This window comes from Muscardinus avellanarius, assembly GCF_963383645.1.
Source record: "Muscardinus avellanarius genome assembly, chromosome: 6".
Taxonomy (NCBI): Eukaryota; Metazoa; Chordata; class Mammalia; order Rodentia; family Gliridae; genus Muscardinus; species Muscardinus avellanarius.
The window spans coordinates 106,617,472-106,633,017 of NC_137791.1; the positions used below are offsets into that span (position 1 = coordinate 106,617,472).

Consider the following 15,546-nt stretch of genomic DNA (forward strand, 5'->3'; position numbering starts at 1 on the left):
AGCCTACAATCCTTCTGTCTCAGCCTCCCAAGCACTGGGATTACAAGCGTGCGCCGCTACACCCAGTGTGCTTGAACTTTAAAGTGTGTAGTTGTCTGTGGGGCAGCAGCTTTTGCACAGGGTGTTAATTTTGTCCCACCTGATGCTTCTCCTCGGGGCAGGTGGAGCGGCCCCAGCAAGCGTGAAGCACGCCCTCATCATGGACGAGGTGGATGGCATGGCAGGCAATGAAGACAGGGGAGGGGTTCAGGTAATGGGAGCACCATATTTTTTCAGTTTTTACTGTTAAGTTTTAGATTAAAAATATTTTAATTATACACTGAAATAGCAGCTAAGACATATTGTTGAGATTTCTAAAACACATTGTATGGTATTTACTGTTTTTTAAATAATCACTTTTATGTTGCAAATTTATCTTTTAGGAATTAATTGGCCTGATAAAACATACTAAAATTCCCATTATTTGTATGTGTAATGATAGAAATCATCCCAAGATTCGTTCTTTGGTTCATTATTGTTTTGATCTTCGCTTTCAAAGACCTCGGGTTGAACAGATTAAGGTATGATGATGGGAAATTTTTTTTATCACATCTCATTTATTTAGAGGTCAGTTTTTTTAAATGCCTGATATTTTAAGATATCAGGTATGATAAAGAAGCATTAAGTACTCCATTTTGTCAATTTTAGGGTGCTATGATGTCTATTGCATATAAAGAAGGTTTAAAGATCCCCCCACCAGCTATGAATGAAATAATTTTGGGAGCGAATCAAGATATCAGACAGGTAAATGAAATATATCTTATGAAAATTGTTGATTCTGTTGGATTAATGCCTTCAGCCTTGTGGGGAGTGGGCAACAGTTTCTCATCTTAACATCGTTTTATTATGATTCTTTTAGGTTTTGCACAATCTGAGTATGTGGTGTGCACGAAATAAAGCACTAACCTATGACCAGGCCAAAGCTGATTCTCTTAGGGCCAAGAAGGATATCAAAGTGGTAAATATATTTTTATTTCTTAGTGACTTTCCAAGTCCAACACTTCTGATTCTGAAGATAATCTATTCTGTGTGTATGTTGGGGTGGGGAGAATACTGGGGATTGAACTCAAGGACAATTGACGTCTAAGCTATAATGCCCCCCCCCTCCTTAAGTTTGAAACAGCCTACGTTGCTGAGGGCCTTGATGAGGTTGACTTTAAACTGTGATCCTCTTTTTTCAGTCTCCTCAGTACCTGTGTGCACCACCATGCCCAGTTAGTCTAGTTCTTTGGTACACTTATATAGCCCCTAGGTATTTCATTATTTTTGTATTGGGGACTGAACCCAGGAGCATTCTACCTCTGAGATACATTCCTAGCTTTTTTTATTTTTAGTTTTGAATCAGGTTCTCATATTGTTGAGGCTAGTCTCTAATCTGCAATCCTGTTTCAGCCTCCCAAGTACTGGAATTACAGGTGTGAGCCATTGTGCCTGGCGAGCCCATGGGTATTTATAATACATAGCTGCTAATAGTGTTTCCAATTCAAGTGAAAATTTCCTCAAGGATTTTCAGTATCTATTAAAATTGCTTATTTATTTATTTTGTGTGGTACTGGGGATTGAACCCAGGGACAGTCTACCTCCGAGTTACACCCCTAGCCCTATTTTAATTTTTTTATTTTGAAACAGGGTCTTGCTAGGTTGATTAGAGGCTCACTACTTGTTGAGGCTGTCATCAAACCTGCAATCTCCTGTCTAAGCCTCCCAAGTACTGGGATTACAAGTGTGTGCAACCCTGCCCTGTTTTATTAAGAATTTGGAGAAAGGGATAAGTTTTAAATTATACTATGCGTCAGCAGTTAGAGTGGTTTTTCATATTTTGAATGGTTTGGCACTGTTTGGAATAGTCTTTTTCAAATGGTTGCACTTAAACTCTCTGAAACTAGAGGTTGGTATTAGTTGCTTCTGTATTTCATTTTACTACTCAGAATTTTTTTTTTTTTTTTCGGTACTGGGGATTGAACCCAGGGGCATTTTGCCTCCAGGCTACACTTCCAGTCATATTTTTTATTTTTATTTTTTTTGCGGGTCTGGGGATGGAACCCAGGGGCATTCGACCTCTGAGCTACACACCCTGCCCTATTTTTTATTCTTTATTTTGAAACCGGGTCTCACTGAGTTGCAGAGGGCCTCACTAAGTAGCTGAGGCTGTTCGCGAACCATGATCCTCCAGTCTCAGCCTCCCAAATGCTGGGATTACAAGCGTGCGCCACCACGCCTGGCCATTTATTTATTTATTTATTTATTTATTTATTTATTTATTTATTTATATTTTTATTTTTTGTGGTACTGGGGTTCCTGGAAGCCCTTCTATCTCTGGGCTACACTCCCAGACCAATTTTTTTATTTTTGGAAACAGGGTCTCTTAAGCCAGCACGGCTGGCTTCCAACCTGGCTGGCTTCAAACCTGCACGATCCTCCTGTCTCCGCCTCCCAAGCACGGGGATTATAAGCGTGCGCCACCACGCCCGGCGCCTGGCCCTTTATTTTTTATTTTGAAATAGGGTCTCACTAAGTTGCGGAGGACCTCACTGAGTAGCTGAAGCTGGCCAAGAACCTGCGATCCTTCTGTCTCGGCCTCCCAAGTACTAGTATTACAAGTGTGTGCCACCATTTCTAGCACTACTTGGATTTTTTTTTTTTTTTTTTTTTTTTTTTTTTTGTGATACTGGGGATAGAACCCAGAGACTTTCTATCTTCAGGCTAAAACTCCCAGACCTATTTTATATTTTATTTGGAAATAGGGTCTCACTAAGTTACTGAGAGAACCTGAGTGATCCTTTTTGTTTCAGCCTCCCAAGCACTGGGATAACAAGTGTGCGCCACCACACCCAGCTACTACTCAGAATTTAAAAAAAAAAAAAAAAAATGCTTTGCTTTTTTGAAGCAGTTTTAGGTTAATAGCAAAACTGAGTGAAAGGTACAGAGATTTTTTATATACCCCATCTCCTCATCCCAACATGGGCTGTCCTTCCTGCTGTTTACCTCCCCACCAGAGTACATTTGTTGCATTTGTTAAGTCTACACTGGACCACCATCATATATTACTCTGAACTCATAGTTTACAAGGGTTCACCTTTGATGTTGTATATTCTGTGGAGGTTTTCTTTTTCTTTTTTTGGTGGTACTGGAGATTGAACCCAGGGACATTCTGCCTCTGAGCTACACCCCTAGCCTTTTTCTCTTATTTATTTTTGTTTTGAAACAGTCTTGCTATATTGCTAAGGCTAGTCTCAAACCTGTGATCCTCCTGTCTCAGCCTCCCAAGTACTAGGATTATAGGCTGTGCCACCAGGCCCGGCCCATTCTCCAGTTTTTGACACATACTGTGACATGTATATGTATATGTATATGTATATGTATATGTATATGTATATGTATATGTATATGTCTCTGCCCAAAATATCCTTTGTGCTCTATTTCTTTATCCTTCCCCCCTTTATTCCTCCCTCCCTCTTAAGCCCTGATAGCCACAAATCTTTTTTCTAATCTTCATAGTTTGCCTTTTCCAGCATTTGTAAGAGAGTTGGACTCTGACACTACGTTGCCTTTTGTGGTTGGCTTCTTTCACATAGTAATGGGCATTTAGGGCTCTCTTCATGTCTTTCCATGGCTTGATGGCTTCTCTCCCCACCCATTCCATTGTCTGATATTCCGTTGTTGGCTCTACCATAGTTCATTCATTCATCCAAATGCAGGGCATCTTGGTTGCTCCCAACTTTTGGCATTTATGAGTAAAGCTGCTGTGACATCAGTGTGTAAGTTTTTGTGTAGATAGTGTTTTAATTCATTTGGGTCAATACCAAGGAGCATGGTTGCTGGTGGTAAGAATATATTTAGCTGGGTGAAGTGGCGCACATTTGTTTGTAATCCCAGTACTTGGGAGGCTGAGACAGGAGGATCGCAGGTTCAAGGCCATCCTCAGCTACTTAGGTCCTCTGCAGCTTAGTGAGACCTTGTTTCAAAATAAAGAATAAAAAATAGGGCTCATGTGTAGCTTGGAGGTAGAATGCCCCTAGGTTCAATCCCTAGTATTGTCCCTCCCCCCAAAAAAAAGTTCAGAAGTTGGATGTGATGGCTCATGCTTGTAATCCTAGTATTTGGGAGGCTGAGACAGGCGGATCACAGGTTCAAGGACAGCCTCAGCAATTTAGTGAGGCTCTCAGCAACCTAGTGAGACCCTGTTTCCAAATAAGAAATAAAAGTGGTCTTGGGTGTAGCTTGGAGGTCTTGGATCAATTCCCAGTACCACACACACAAAGAATATGTTTAGTTTTGTAAGGATCTGCCAGAGTGTCTCCAGATTGGCTGTGCCATCCCCACCAGCACTCAAAGGGAAGTCCTACCATTCACACCCTTGCCAGCTTGGGTGTGGTCTTTGTTTTCCTTTTGATCCTCTAATAGGTGTTTCCCTTCTTTCAAGGGTCCATTTGATGTTGCGCGGAAGGTGTTTGCAGTTGGAGAGGAGACTGCTCATATGTCACTTACGGACAAATCGGATCTCTTTTTTCATGACTACTCAATAGCACCCCTTTTTGTCCAGGAGAACTATGTACATGTGAAGCCTGTGGCTGCAGGGTGAGCATTGCGAGCTCTTGAGCTCGAGGCCGGATGGGTGCCTCTCCGAGGCTGGGAAGGCACATGCTTGAAGGGAATGTTCCAGGGTGTAGATGTGGTGTGATCCAGACTGGCTCTTTCTTGCAGGGGTGACATTAAAAAGCACTTGATGCTCTTGAGCCGAGCAGCAGACAGCATATGCGATGGTGACCTGGTGGACAGTCAGATACGGAGTAAGCAAAACTGGAGTCTTCTGCCCACACAGGTGAGCCTCCTTGCTCCTCAGAGTTGGGGGCGTTAGCTAAAGGTAACGAAAACCGTTGACTCCTGTAAGTACCAAAACTACTAGATGAACATTATGACTCGTGTGGCAAAAATTTAATTTGTGATGGATAAAAATACTTTGGTCTATCTTTATTTTCAGTGTTTCAGAAGTGCTTTTTATGTAAGTGGATGTATGGAAATAGGAAGGCTAGATGTTGGTTGTGACCAAAGATGAGAATCAGAAGTTAATTTCCTTAAGAATCCTCTTTTCCCTTTGGTTGTTTGTGCCTCTCCCACGGGGTCACTAATTAAATCTTCCTCAAAGACACGCAGTCAGGGCAGACCAGCAGCCGTCTTCTATAATGGGATTCCAGTTTTCTTTCTTGCTATAGAGGCGACTTTATATTGGGAACTGTATTTAGGTGTTGATACCTTTAAGTGAAAGCAGAATTTGATATTTGAGTGTTTGGTTTATTTATACATCATTAGTGGCCTGAGTAATAGGACTTCCAGAAGGCACCTTGTATTTTACCCACACAGTTGAAAACAAAAAGCAAAAATTCATTCTGGAGATACGAAATCATCTCTTATGTTTTAAATGTGTTTATTTTTCTCTTTAATAATTGAATCTTTAAGAGTTTATCCTAAAGAAATAGTTTTAAACAAGGGAATTTGTGTGTGTGTGTGTGTGTGTGTGTGTGTGTGTGTGTGTGTGTGGCACTGGGGATTAAATTTGGAGGCATTTTAGCTCTGAGCTAAACCCCCAGCCCGATTTTATTTCTTGTTTGGAAACAGCGTCTCCCTAAGCTGTGGAGGGTCTCGCTAAGTGGTTGAGGATGGCTTTGAACTTGCAATCCTCCTGTCTCAGCCTCCCAAGTACTGGGATTACATGCATGTGCCACCACGCCTGGCTCTAAAGCATTAGTTCTGATAGCAACAAATTGGAAAAAATCTTCCATGTCCAGCAGTAAGAAAATGATGAATTATGGTAATTTTGTTAAAATTTAATTTTATTTACTTTTAAATTATGGTAATTTTTTGATAAAATACTTTGTATCCTTTAAATTACTCATAGATATTAATATGAAAAATGCTTATGAGAATATTAGAATAAAGCCATCTACAAAGTTAATGTAGAATATAATTTCACCCTTTAAAAAAGTGAAAACTCTGGCTATAAAAGTCTGAAGATTTTTTTTTTTTTTTTTTTTTTTTTGGTGGTACTGGGGCTCCTGGAAACCCTTCTACCTCCGGGCTACACTCCCAGACCTATTTTTATATTTTTATTTGGAAACAGGGTCTCTTAAGCCAGCAAGGCTGGCTTCGAATCTGTGCGATCCTCCTGTCTCACAGCCTCCCAAGCACAGGGATTACAAGCGTGCACCACCACGCCCGGCGAGTGAAGATATCTTTTTTTTTTAACTTAGTACTTTAATTCTGTAATTATCAGACTTCTTACACTTTTCCTGTGCTATCAGTTGCTATGTTAAAGATAATTGCATTCCTCTTAAGCTAATTCTTTGCTGTGCTGTGACATCCGTGAGATAAATGGGTATATTGAGATTAGTTAGCTGGAGGTGCAAGATGAATAGCTTTCTGAGGGCCATTACATGTTTTGGGCCAAGGTATTGATTGCATGCCATTGTTTTATCTGGAGAAGTTTCCCATGTCTGTAGATTAGAAATGGGGAAAGGGCCTGACTGCCTTGGATTTAGGGCAGCAACCTGGGACAGCATTGCTTCATTTTCCACAGACTGTCTTAATCCATTCCCAGTTGCTTATTTAATGCTACAGATGGGGTAATTTTAAGGAGTAGAGGTCTGTTTAGCTTACTGGATGGGGAGTCAGGGGCCAGCCTTGGTGATGGTAGAGTCCCAAGGTGGCACAGGACGTCATGTGGCGAGGTAGAACGTGTGTGTGCGTGGGTTTGTTTGATCCCTCCCCCCCTAAGGTTCCAGCCTTCCATCATGGGCCCCACCTTCATGGCCTTGTCTAATCCAAATCACTTTCCTAAGGCTCCACCTGGAAACACTACAGTTGGATAAAGATTCCACCCTCTTAATGGTTCACAATGGAAGTTCAGTTTTAACACATGAAGGCTTGGGGGACACACTCAAATTGGATCTAAACCACAGCAGCCTGCTAGGAAGCCGGCAGCTGTCAGGAAGTCACTCTCTGCCAAATTTAAATTCTGCACGGAATTGGGTTTTTTTCAGGCCATTTATGCCAGTGTTCTTCCTGGAGAGTTGATGAGGGGGTTCATGACCCAGTTCCCTGCCTTCCCGAGCTGGCTGGGGAAGTACTCGTCTACGGGTAAACACGATCGTATCGTCCAGGAGCTAGCATTGCACATGAGTCTTAGGTAAGCAGAAAAACTCCATTTCTGACACTTTATGTCTGGTAAGGGCAGAACACATGATCAGGTCCAAATCAAAACATCGGGGTTCTGATACCAACAGCTTTTATATTCTTTTTTTTCTTTTCTTTTTGTGGTACTGGGGGTGGAACCCAGGGGCTTTTCTATCTCTGGCCTATACTCCCAGACCTATTTTGTACTTTTATTTGGAAACAGGGTCTCACTAAGTTTCTGAGCGCCTCACTAAGTAGCTGAGGCTGGCTTTGAACCTGTGCAATTCTCCTGTCTCAGCCTCTCAAGTACTGGATGGGATTACAGGCATGCGCCATGAAGCCTGTCTTGAAGTCTCTTTTTATATATTTTTTATTTAAATTTTTTTTTTCTTTTTGTGGTACTGGGGATGGAACCAAGGGGCTTTTCTACCTCGGGACTATACTTCTAGACCTATTTATTATTTTATTTGGAAACAGAGTCTCACTAGGCTGCTGAGATCCTCACTAAGTAGTTGAGGTTGGCTTTGAACCTGTGCAATCCTCCTGTCTCAGCCATCCAAGTACTGAGATTACAAGTGTGCGCCACCACGCCTGGCTTGAGGTCTCTTTTTAAAGGCACCCATGCTCATAATCCTAGTTTAAAGACAGAGGCAGCTGGGTTAAAAGGTTTTAGGCATTTAAAATATTTTTTTCAGTATTCTGTTTTAAAGAGGTAACAGTTCTCAGCAGATCAGAATCCATTCCTTGTCTTCCTCTGGCCAGTCAAGGAGATGTGAGGGAGGCATACATAATACAATTTATATATTGTAATCAGCGACCAAAAAGTGTTAGAGGCTCTGAAAGCGGCAGTGGCACTTGAGGGTAGGAACTCTCATGCCTTTTACTGATGCTTTGAATATTACGGAACTTGGAATGAGTGATTGTTATTGCAGTTGTAAGTCTTACCACAGAGAAAATGCTGTTGTTGCCTGGGCCTTAGGGGTAGGTTGGAAGTAGAACCCACATTGGTTTTAGGTCACTGAGTAGAAAACTGCCTCTGAGCCAAGTGTGGCGGCACACACTTGTAATCCCCAGTACCTGGGAGGCTGAGGCAGGAGGAGCACGGGTTCTTAGCCAGTCACAGCAACTCAGGTCCTCTCCTACTCAGTGATACCCTGTTTCAAAATAAAGAATAAAAACTAAAACTAGGGGTGTAGACTGGAGGTAGAACGCCCCTGGGTTCCATCTCCAGTACCAAAAAACAAACAAACAAAAAGAAAACTGCCTTTGCGCACAATGGTATCTATCCATTCCTGTGGTGATGGAGCCCAGGTTTTCCCTACACCAGTTAGCAGTAGACGTGCACAGACCGTGATGTATGTGATATGACTTGAGCTGGTGAAAGTTTGATTGATTACAGGTCTTTTTGTCTTTTGGTTTCAGAACTTACTCCAGCAAGCGGACCATAAACCTGGATTATCTGTCACACATAAGGGATGCACTTGTACAGCCCCTGACCTCACAGGGGGTAGAAGGAGTGCAGGATGTTGTTGCACTTATGGACACATATTATTTGATGAAAGAAGACTTTGACAGCATCATGGACATTAGTACCTGGGGTGGCAAACCTAGCCCCTTTTCCAAGCTGGATCCCAAGGTAAGTCATGCTGCCCAGCTGGCTCTCCATGATTTCTTTTTTTTTTTTTCAGTATTAGGGATTGAACCTAGGGACATTATTCCTACAAGCTACACCCCAGCCCTACGTTTTTGTTTTTTTTTTTTTTTTTTGAAACAGAGTCTCCCTAAGTTGTGGAGGGGCTTGCTAAGTAGCTAAGGCTGCCTGCATACCTGCAATACTTCTGCCTCAGCCTCCCGAATACTAGGATTACAATTATGTGCCTTCACTCCCAGCCTATTGGCTTATGCTTTCTTTTTTTGTTTTGTTTTGTTTTCAGGTCTGGGGATGGAACCTGGGGACATTCAACCTCTGATCTACACCCCTGCCCTAGTTTTTATTCTTTAATTTGAAACAGGGTCTCACTAAGTTGCGGAGGGCCTCACTAAGCAGCTGAGGCTGTCCGTGAACTGCGATCCTCTGGTCTCAGCCTCCAGAATGCTGGGATTACAAGCGTGCGCCACCACGCCCAGCTCTGGGCCTATGATGGTATTTGAATACAAAAATAAGGAAGACTTCTGGATTTAATAATTAGTATTTTCATCTTGGCTTCAGTCTGAATGGAAAAGCAAAAAGTCACATCTGAGGAATGGATATAAATGTATTTTGAGTAAGGGTAGAGGTAGTATAGTGCCCTGCAAAGTGCAGCTTCAGCATTAGATGATAAAAAGAAAGGTGTTTACTGGCTAAGGAGTTGTATACGTTTTCTTTTTCTCAGTCTACCTAATCTGTAGGTTCGGTGTTTATTCCAGTTGGGAAATCCACGTATATCCCCTCTTTTTTGTATTGTGAGCACAGAAACCCTTGAGTGATATAATGTGAATATCTAATGCTTTACTCCTATGCCTGGCTAGTTGATGTCATTTTAGAAGACATATTCATTGTGCTTTGCTCTCTATAGTTTTGACCTGACTTGATGGTTATCAATAAATCCATGAACTGATTCTGGAAGTATGTTTAGACATTTGAAGCAAAGGCTTTAAAATTATTTAGTATTTTAAAGTAACCACTATTATGGTAAAGGTAACTTAAAGTGTTTATTTTTTGTGGTACTAGGGATGGAACCCAGAGGCTTTCTACCTCTGGGGGTTACATCCCCAGCCCTGTTTTTATTTTCATTTTTTCATTTTGAAACAGGGTCTTACTAAGTTGTGGAGGGCCTCACAAAGTTGTTGAGGCTGTCTTTGAACTTGTGATCCTTCTGTCTCAGCCTCCCTGTCTCAGAGGTGTGCACCACCATGCCTGGCCAACTTTATAATGGTTTTTCCTTTTTCTTGATTTATTTGTTCACAGACAAACTTTGCTTATTATTTTTTAAAAATATGGCAGCACTGAATAGGTAAAAATATTAATAAAAGATCGGTGTTGTATCATGTGTCTGTACTCGAGAGGGAGGCTGAGATAGGAGAATCAGCAGCCACCCTCGGCTACTCAGTGAGACCTTTAACAACAGCGAGATCCTGTTTCAAAATGAAGAGTAAAAAAATAGGGCTGAGGGTGTATCTTGGAGGTAAAATGCTCCTGGGTTCAATCCCCAGCACCACAATGAATGAATGAATGAATGAATGAATGAGGCTGGGGATGTAGCTTAGAGGTAGAATGTCCCTGGGTTTGATCCCTGGCACCACAAAATTCATTGAAAACATGGGGTAGATAGTTTTGGTGTCTCTCAAAGGTTTGCAGAGTTGGACAGAATTGCTTGGCACTTTGGTTTCTTAACATTCTCCCTCTGCTCCTTTCATATAGGTGAAAGCGGCCTTCACGAGAGCGTACAATAAGGAGGCCCATCTCACCCCGTATTCACTTCAGGTCATAAAGACATCTAGAACCAGCATAGGCCCAGCACTGGATTCCGAATACAATGAGGAGTTGCATGAAGATGGCTCTCAGTCTGATGAGAAAGACCAAGAAACTATAGAGACCGATGCTATGATTAAGGTAGTGTTTTAAACTCTAGGCGGAGAACCTCAAAATAGATGATCTTTCCCTCTGTGTGACTTGCCTTGTGAATAATGGGGTCTCTTCAGCAAGTAACAGAGTAAACTGAAAATACTTTTATGTTTTTATCATGGTTGAAAGATGGCAAAGGGATAGGTTTCATTTCTTATAACAATCAGCTCATAGCAATGGGAGAGCTGAATGGCAAGAAAGTGGGCCACATATCAGTGGTCATATAGTATAAGAGAAAGTACCATTTTTATGTACTTGGTCATTGGTGTATGTTTTCTTATCCACAGACACACACTGTTATAACAAACAGAAAAACCTTTTTAGCAAACCCATTTCACCCTGCTATTAAATTACTTGTATTTTACCTGCTATTAAATTACCTGCTATTAAATTACTTGTAGAACTTTCTCAAAGCAAAACATGATCTTTCCTTGTCTTTTGCTAGGAAAGATTAAAACCACTCCTGGTGTCAGTAGGAATGGTGGTCTTTAGTGTCTGTCTCTCCTGTCTTACGTAGACATAAGAGGTTGTCCCCTCCCTCTCCTTTTCACAAATGAATGTGTTTCGATCTCCTATCTAAAACTCAAAGAAATGCTTCACATAAACAGTACTGTATTCATAAATTATCTCTTACTTACTTTCTCTTTTTCAAATATATATATGCGCCAAATCCAAGAAGCTGCCTTGCACGGAGAATATATCTTAGCTGTAGATCCTCAAAAGCTTCTCAGTTTTTACTACTGACTTTCAAGGTTATGCTTAGCCCAGTATTACTTAAAAGTTAAGTTCATTGGCGGTAGCAGTAGTCCAAGATTTAGACATTTGCAACCTTTCTTCTTTTGAAATTAAGTTGCAGGTAAAGATGAGATTTATTCTAAAAGCAGCTTATTTTTACTTATGAACACAGCTGTTAACTGTTTTGTGTATCTTTTTTTCCCCCTAACAGAAAAAGACAAAATCTCCAAAGCCTCCAAAACCAGAAAAGGAGAAGGAATCCAAAAAAGGAAAAGGAAAAAATTCGAAGAAATGAAGCTGCTTTTCATTACCAAGTCACTTTTTACTTCCCCTCCCCCCTCCAGTCCAGCTGGTCTAGAGGAAAGCCTTGTTCTTCCCCAGGGAGCCATGGTCAGTGTAGTAGGATACCTGGTGGTCCCGTTATAAAAGGGCGGCACAGCTAGAGGGGTATAGCCATGAGCTCACGTACACCTCTTATAGAGGTCCATAGGACTGCGTGGGTCCTCCACTGTCCTCTGCCAATCTTCTTAGATTGTTTTGTTTCAAAACGACCATGTATAACTAGAACTAGAAACTACATGGGGCTCTGAAGTCAGATTTTTAGTTAACAGAAAGCCCGGAAATGGTGGTACCAAGGCATCTTGTAGGCTTACGAATTTATCCTAATGGCCTTTACAGGACCAATGCTAATTTTCTTAAAAGGTAGTTCTTATTATGTGGTGAAATTTTGTAAATAAATTATAATACAAAACATTCACCACCTAGAACTGGGTATTCTTTGTACATTGTCAAATATCTTGCAAAGAATTAATTAGGAATAAAAATGTTCCATGTGATACATGTACAAATTTTTCTTAAGATTCTCATCTTGTACAGCAAAATATTAACGTTGGTATATTACTTTATTCTCAAATGAGTGGCTTGAAAGCTCACTGCATTCCCTACTAACAAGTTGTGTGAAACATAACTTGGGCAGTTGGATTCCCAGCTGGCTCCCTCTGTGTGTGACCATGTGGTTGCTGAGTACTCTCACAGAGGCTTCCTGTTAGAGTGTGGGGACCACGGGAGGATTGTCAGGCATTTCTGTCCTGTGCAGTCGGTCCTGTCAGATTCAGATCAGGAGGGCCTAGGTGGGGCCAGTTCCTTAGGTTCACATGGGTTGGGACAAATTGAACATTTACTTTGTGCCTGGGTGATGGAGTTCTGTCCCGTGGTGGTGAGTTCCACAGGCCCTGCTGGAACTTGAGAACATCCCTCTTGCTGTGCTTGCCGAGTGGCTCTGAGACTCTAACGTAGCCTGGAATTACCTGTTTTTCGGTATTGGTAGGAAATGCTCAGAGGTGACACCGCCTCTGTGAGGTATATGAGGGAGGCATGTAAAGCAGTGTGCCCTGTCCTTACACACTGACACGAAGTTCTTGAGACAATTAAAGTGTCTTTACCAGTGTAAAACATGTCTTCATGGAGATTCATTTTGGAAATTAAACGTTGCCGTAAGCCTTTACCCATGGAATCATGCCCCTGTCTTTGTTGAAGGCAGCCTGGAAACTTGGCTGCTTCTGTGAAGGTTTCCTCATCAGTAGGGTGAGGATGGGTTTTTTATGCACGTTCTCCTTTTTCTAGTACTTTTGGATATGAAGGTTATGTCTCCTGAGTTGCTCTGTGCACCCCAGGGAAGGGCCTGTTAGCTCCTTGGAGCCAGAACAAAGAGTGCCTTTATTTGTTCACTATGATTTTGCTTTTTATTATGAATGCTGTAAGTATGATTGGCATAATGTATGGAAAATAACACTTTTGACATTAGAAATGTAAACATGCTATTTGATATATGAGGATGACAGTACAGATCTGATTTCTCTTTTTTCTTTTTTTTTTTTTTTTTCGTTGTACTAGGAATCGAACCCAGGGTTTTTTTTTTAGCTCTGAGCAACACTCCCAGCCCTATTTTGTTTTTTATTTTGAAACAGGGGCTCACTAAGTTGCTGAGGCTGACCTGTTGCCGACTCTCCTGTCTCAGCCTCTCGAGTACTGGGATTACAGGCGTGCACCACTGCAACCAGCCCAGTTCCTCTGTGAAGTCTTCATGACCCCGAGGTGAATACTTGAGCAGATGATAGTGGGAGCTGGTTTTGTGGCAGCTTGGATATGACTGTAGGTGGTCTCTATTGGAATGAGTCTGTATTGGAGCTGCTAATCAATACTGTACATCATTTTTGCAACATAATACTGCATACTTTTCTTTTTGGTGCTGGGAATTGAACTCAGGGGCATTTTACTTCTGCACTGTACCCTCAAGTCTTTTTTTTTTTGTTTCTTCTGAAACATGTTCTTGCTAGGTTGCTAAGACTTGCTACATTGCTGAGGCTGCTCTGGAACCTGTGATCCTCCTGTCTCCCAAGTACTGGGATTACAGATGTGCTCCACCACGCCTGGTGCATACTTGTTCTTTTGTGATCCCGCAAGTGTAGGCTGTCTTCATTTTTTTAAGCTTTGGCAGTCCGGCAGCATGATCATTTGAGCTCTTGAAGTTATGAGGAATGAATTGTTCTGTCTTAGGGTATCTTCTTGAACAAGGTTCTCACACAGGTATGCTCATGAATGCAAGCCTGAGGTCTGTACCTCCCAAGTCCCAAGCACTTGTGGATCTCATTCCTGTAACCTCACAGCACCCTTCTAGTGACTGTGGGTAAAGCTGGAGGCATCAGGTAGGTGGGATTCTCTGATGCTCTACAGCACTCCTGCACTCTGGGCCCAGCCTCAGCTCCTAAGTGTCATTGTAATGCTCAGGTTGCTGTTGAGACTTTGTTGACATTGGCTGTGGATGGCAAGGAAGTGTGTTCTGAAGTTGGAGGGAAGGTATATATTCCCTTGGAGAATGTGGTGTGTGATACAGAAGAACTTCCACACGGCCTTGGGGAAGATGTCAAATAGTGTATGTTCTCAGAGGAAGTCAAGTGACTTAATTTTGTGGCAGGAAGTTTATCATGTGCAGCAGAATGACTTAGCAGACCTAACACTTGATTTCACTGTTTTTTGACTTTAGGACTGATTCTGCTAAGTAGCCTTGGTTTATATAAACCTTTTATTTTTTTTCTTGTGGTACTGGGGATTGAACCCAGGAGGGCATTTCTACCTCTGAGTTATACCCCCAACCCTATTTTTTTTTTTTTGAAACAGAATCTCACAGAGTTGCAGATGGCCTAAGTAGCTGAGGCTGGCTGTGAACTCGTGATCATCCCATCTCAGCCTCTCAAGTCCTGGGGTTAAAAGCATGTGACACCACGCCCAGACTATAAATCTGTTTTGAACTTTTGATACTGTTCATATCCATATCAGTGCTGTCCAAAATTTATAGTGTGTCTTATAGCTACCCTCCTTTCTCTCTTTTTAAAATGTCTCCAAATCCAGGAAAAGCACAATATCTAGTCAACATTTTATTTTAAAGGGATATTTCAAAATATAAAAGTAATCAAAAGATGAATATTTACAATTGTTATAGTACAGAACAGAGAATATGTAAGACTTCATAGAGGAAATAGACAAACTACAATAAGTACAAGGTTCTTTGCCACTCTGCAGGGGGTGAAGGTGCTATCTGGTGAGGCGAACATTGTTTCATTTTTCTGTATCCAGGAAGGACCACTCCAAGTCCACCAGGGTGGAAACAGCCTCCTGTGGGAACATGCTGGTCCTCTTGGGGAAAAGATGAGGATTTCAGTTTTCTGTTTATTTCAGAACTGTGGAGTAGGAACAGGACATTCAAGTTAGAAATTTCCAGTCTGTAAATAGTATTGGATTTCAACACTGGCCTTGCAACTGATGAAACTGTGGTGTGAGCTTCCGAGCCTTGATATAAAGTGAGGGTGATGATGGCTGTCCCTGGGAAGATGAGAACATGCCAAGTAAGTGCTTCGCAAACTGCAGATAGCTTTGCTTTTTGTGGTGCTGGGGGGATTGAACCCAGAGACAGTCCTCCGGGCTATAGTCCCAGCCTGGTT

The 15,546-nt window shown here is 41.7% G+C and overlaps 1 protein-coding gene across 1 annotated transcript in view; it reads left to right on the forward strand.

Annotated features, from left to right (window-relative positions):
* RFC1 (replication factor C subunit 1) overlaps window positions 1-11,843 on the forward strand; it is a gene marked incomplete at both ends in the record, with an annotated part of 74,392 nt that extends 62,549 nt beyond the window's left edge. Inside the window, 10 exons of the mRNA XM_080697255.1 lie at window positions 162-250; window positions 423-560; window positions 688-783; window positions 899-997; window positions 4,463-4,617; window positions 4,744-4,861; window positions 7,077-7,222; window positions 8,632-8,845; window positions 10,610-10,801; window positions 11,760-11,843. Coding sequence (XP_080553381.1) covers window positions 162-250; window positions 423-560; window positions 688-783; window positions 899-997; window positions 4,463-4,617; window positions 4,744-4,861; window positions 7,077-7,222; window positions 8,632-8,845; window positions 10,610-10,801; window positions 11,760-11,843 — 1,331 coding nt within the window. The remainder of the gene's footprint in view (window positions 1-161; window positions 251-422; window positions 561-687; window positions 784-898; window positions 998-4,462; window positions 4,618-4,743; window positions 4,862-7,076; window positions 7,223-8,631; window positions 8,846-10,609; window positions 10,802-11,759) is intronic.
* Between the last annotated feature and the right edge of the window lie 3,703 nt (window positions 11,844-15,546).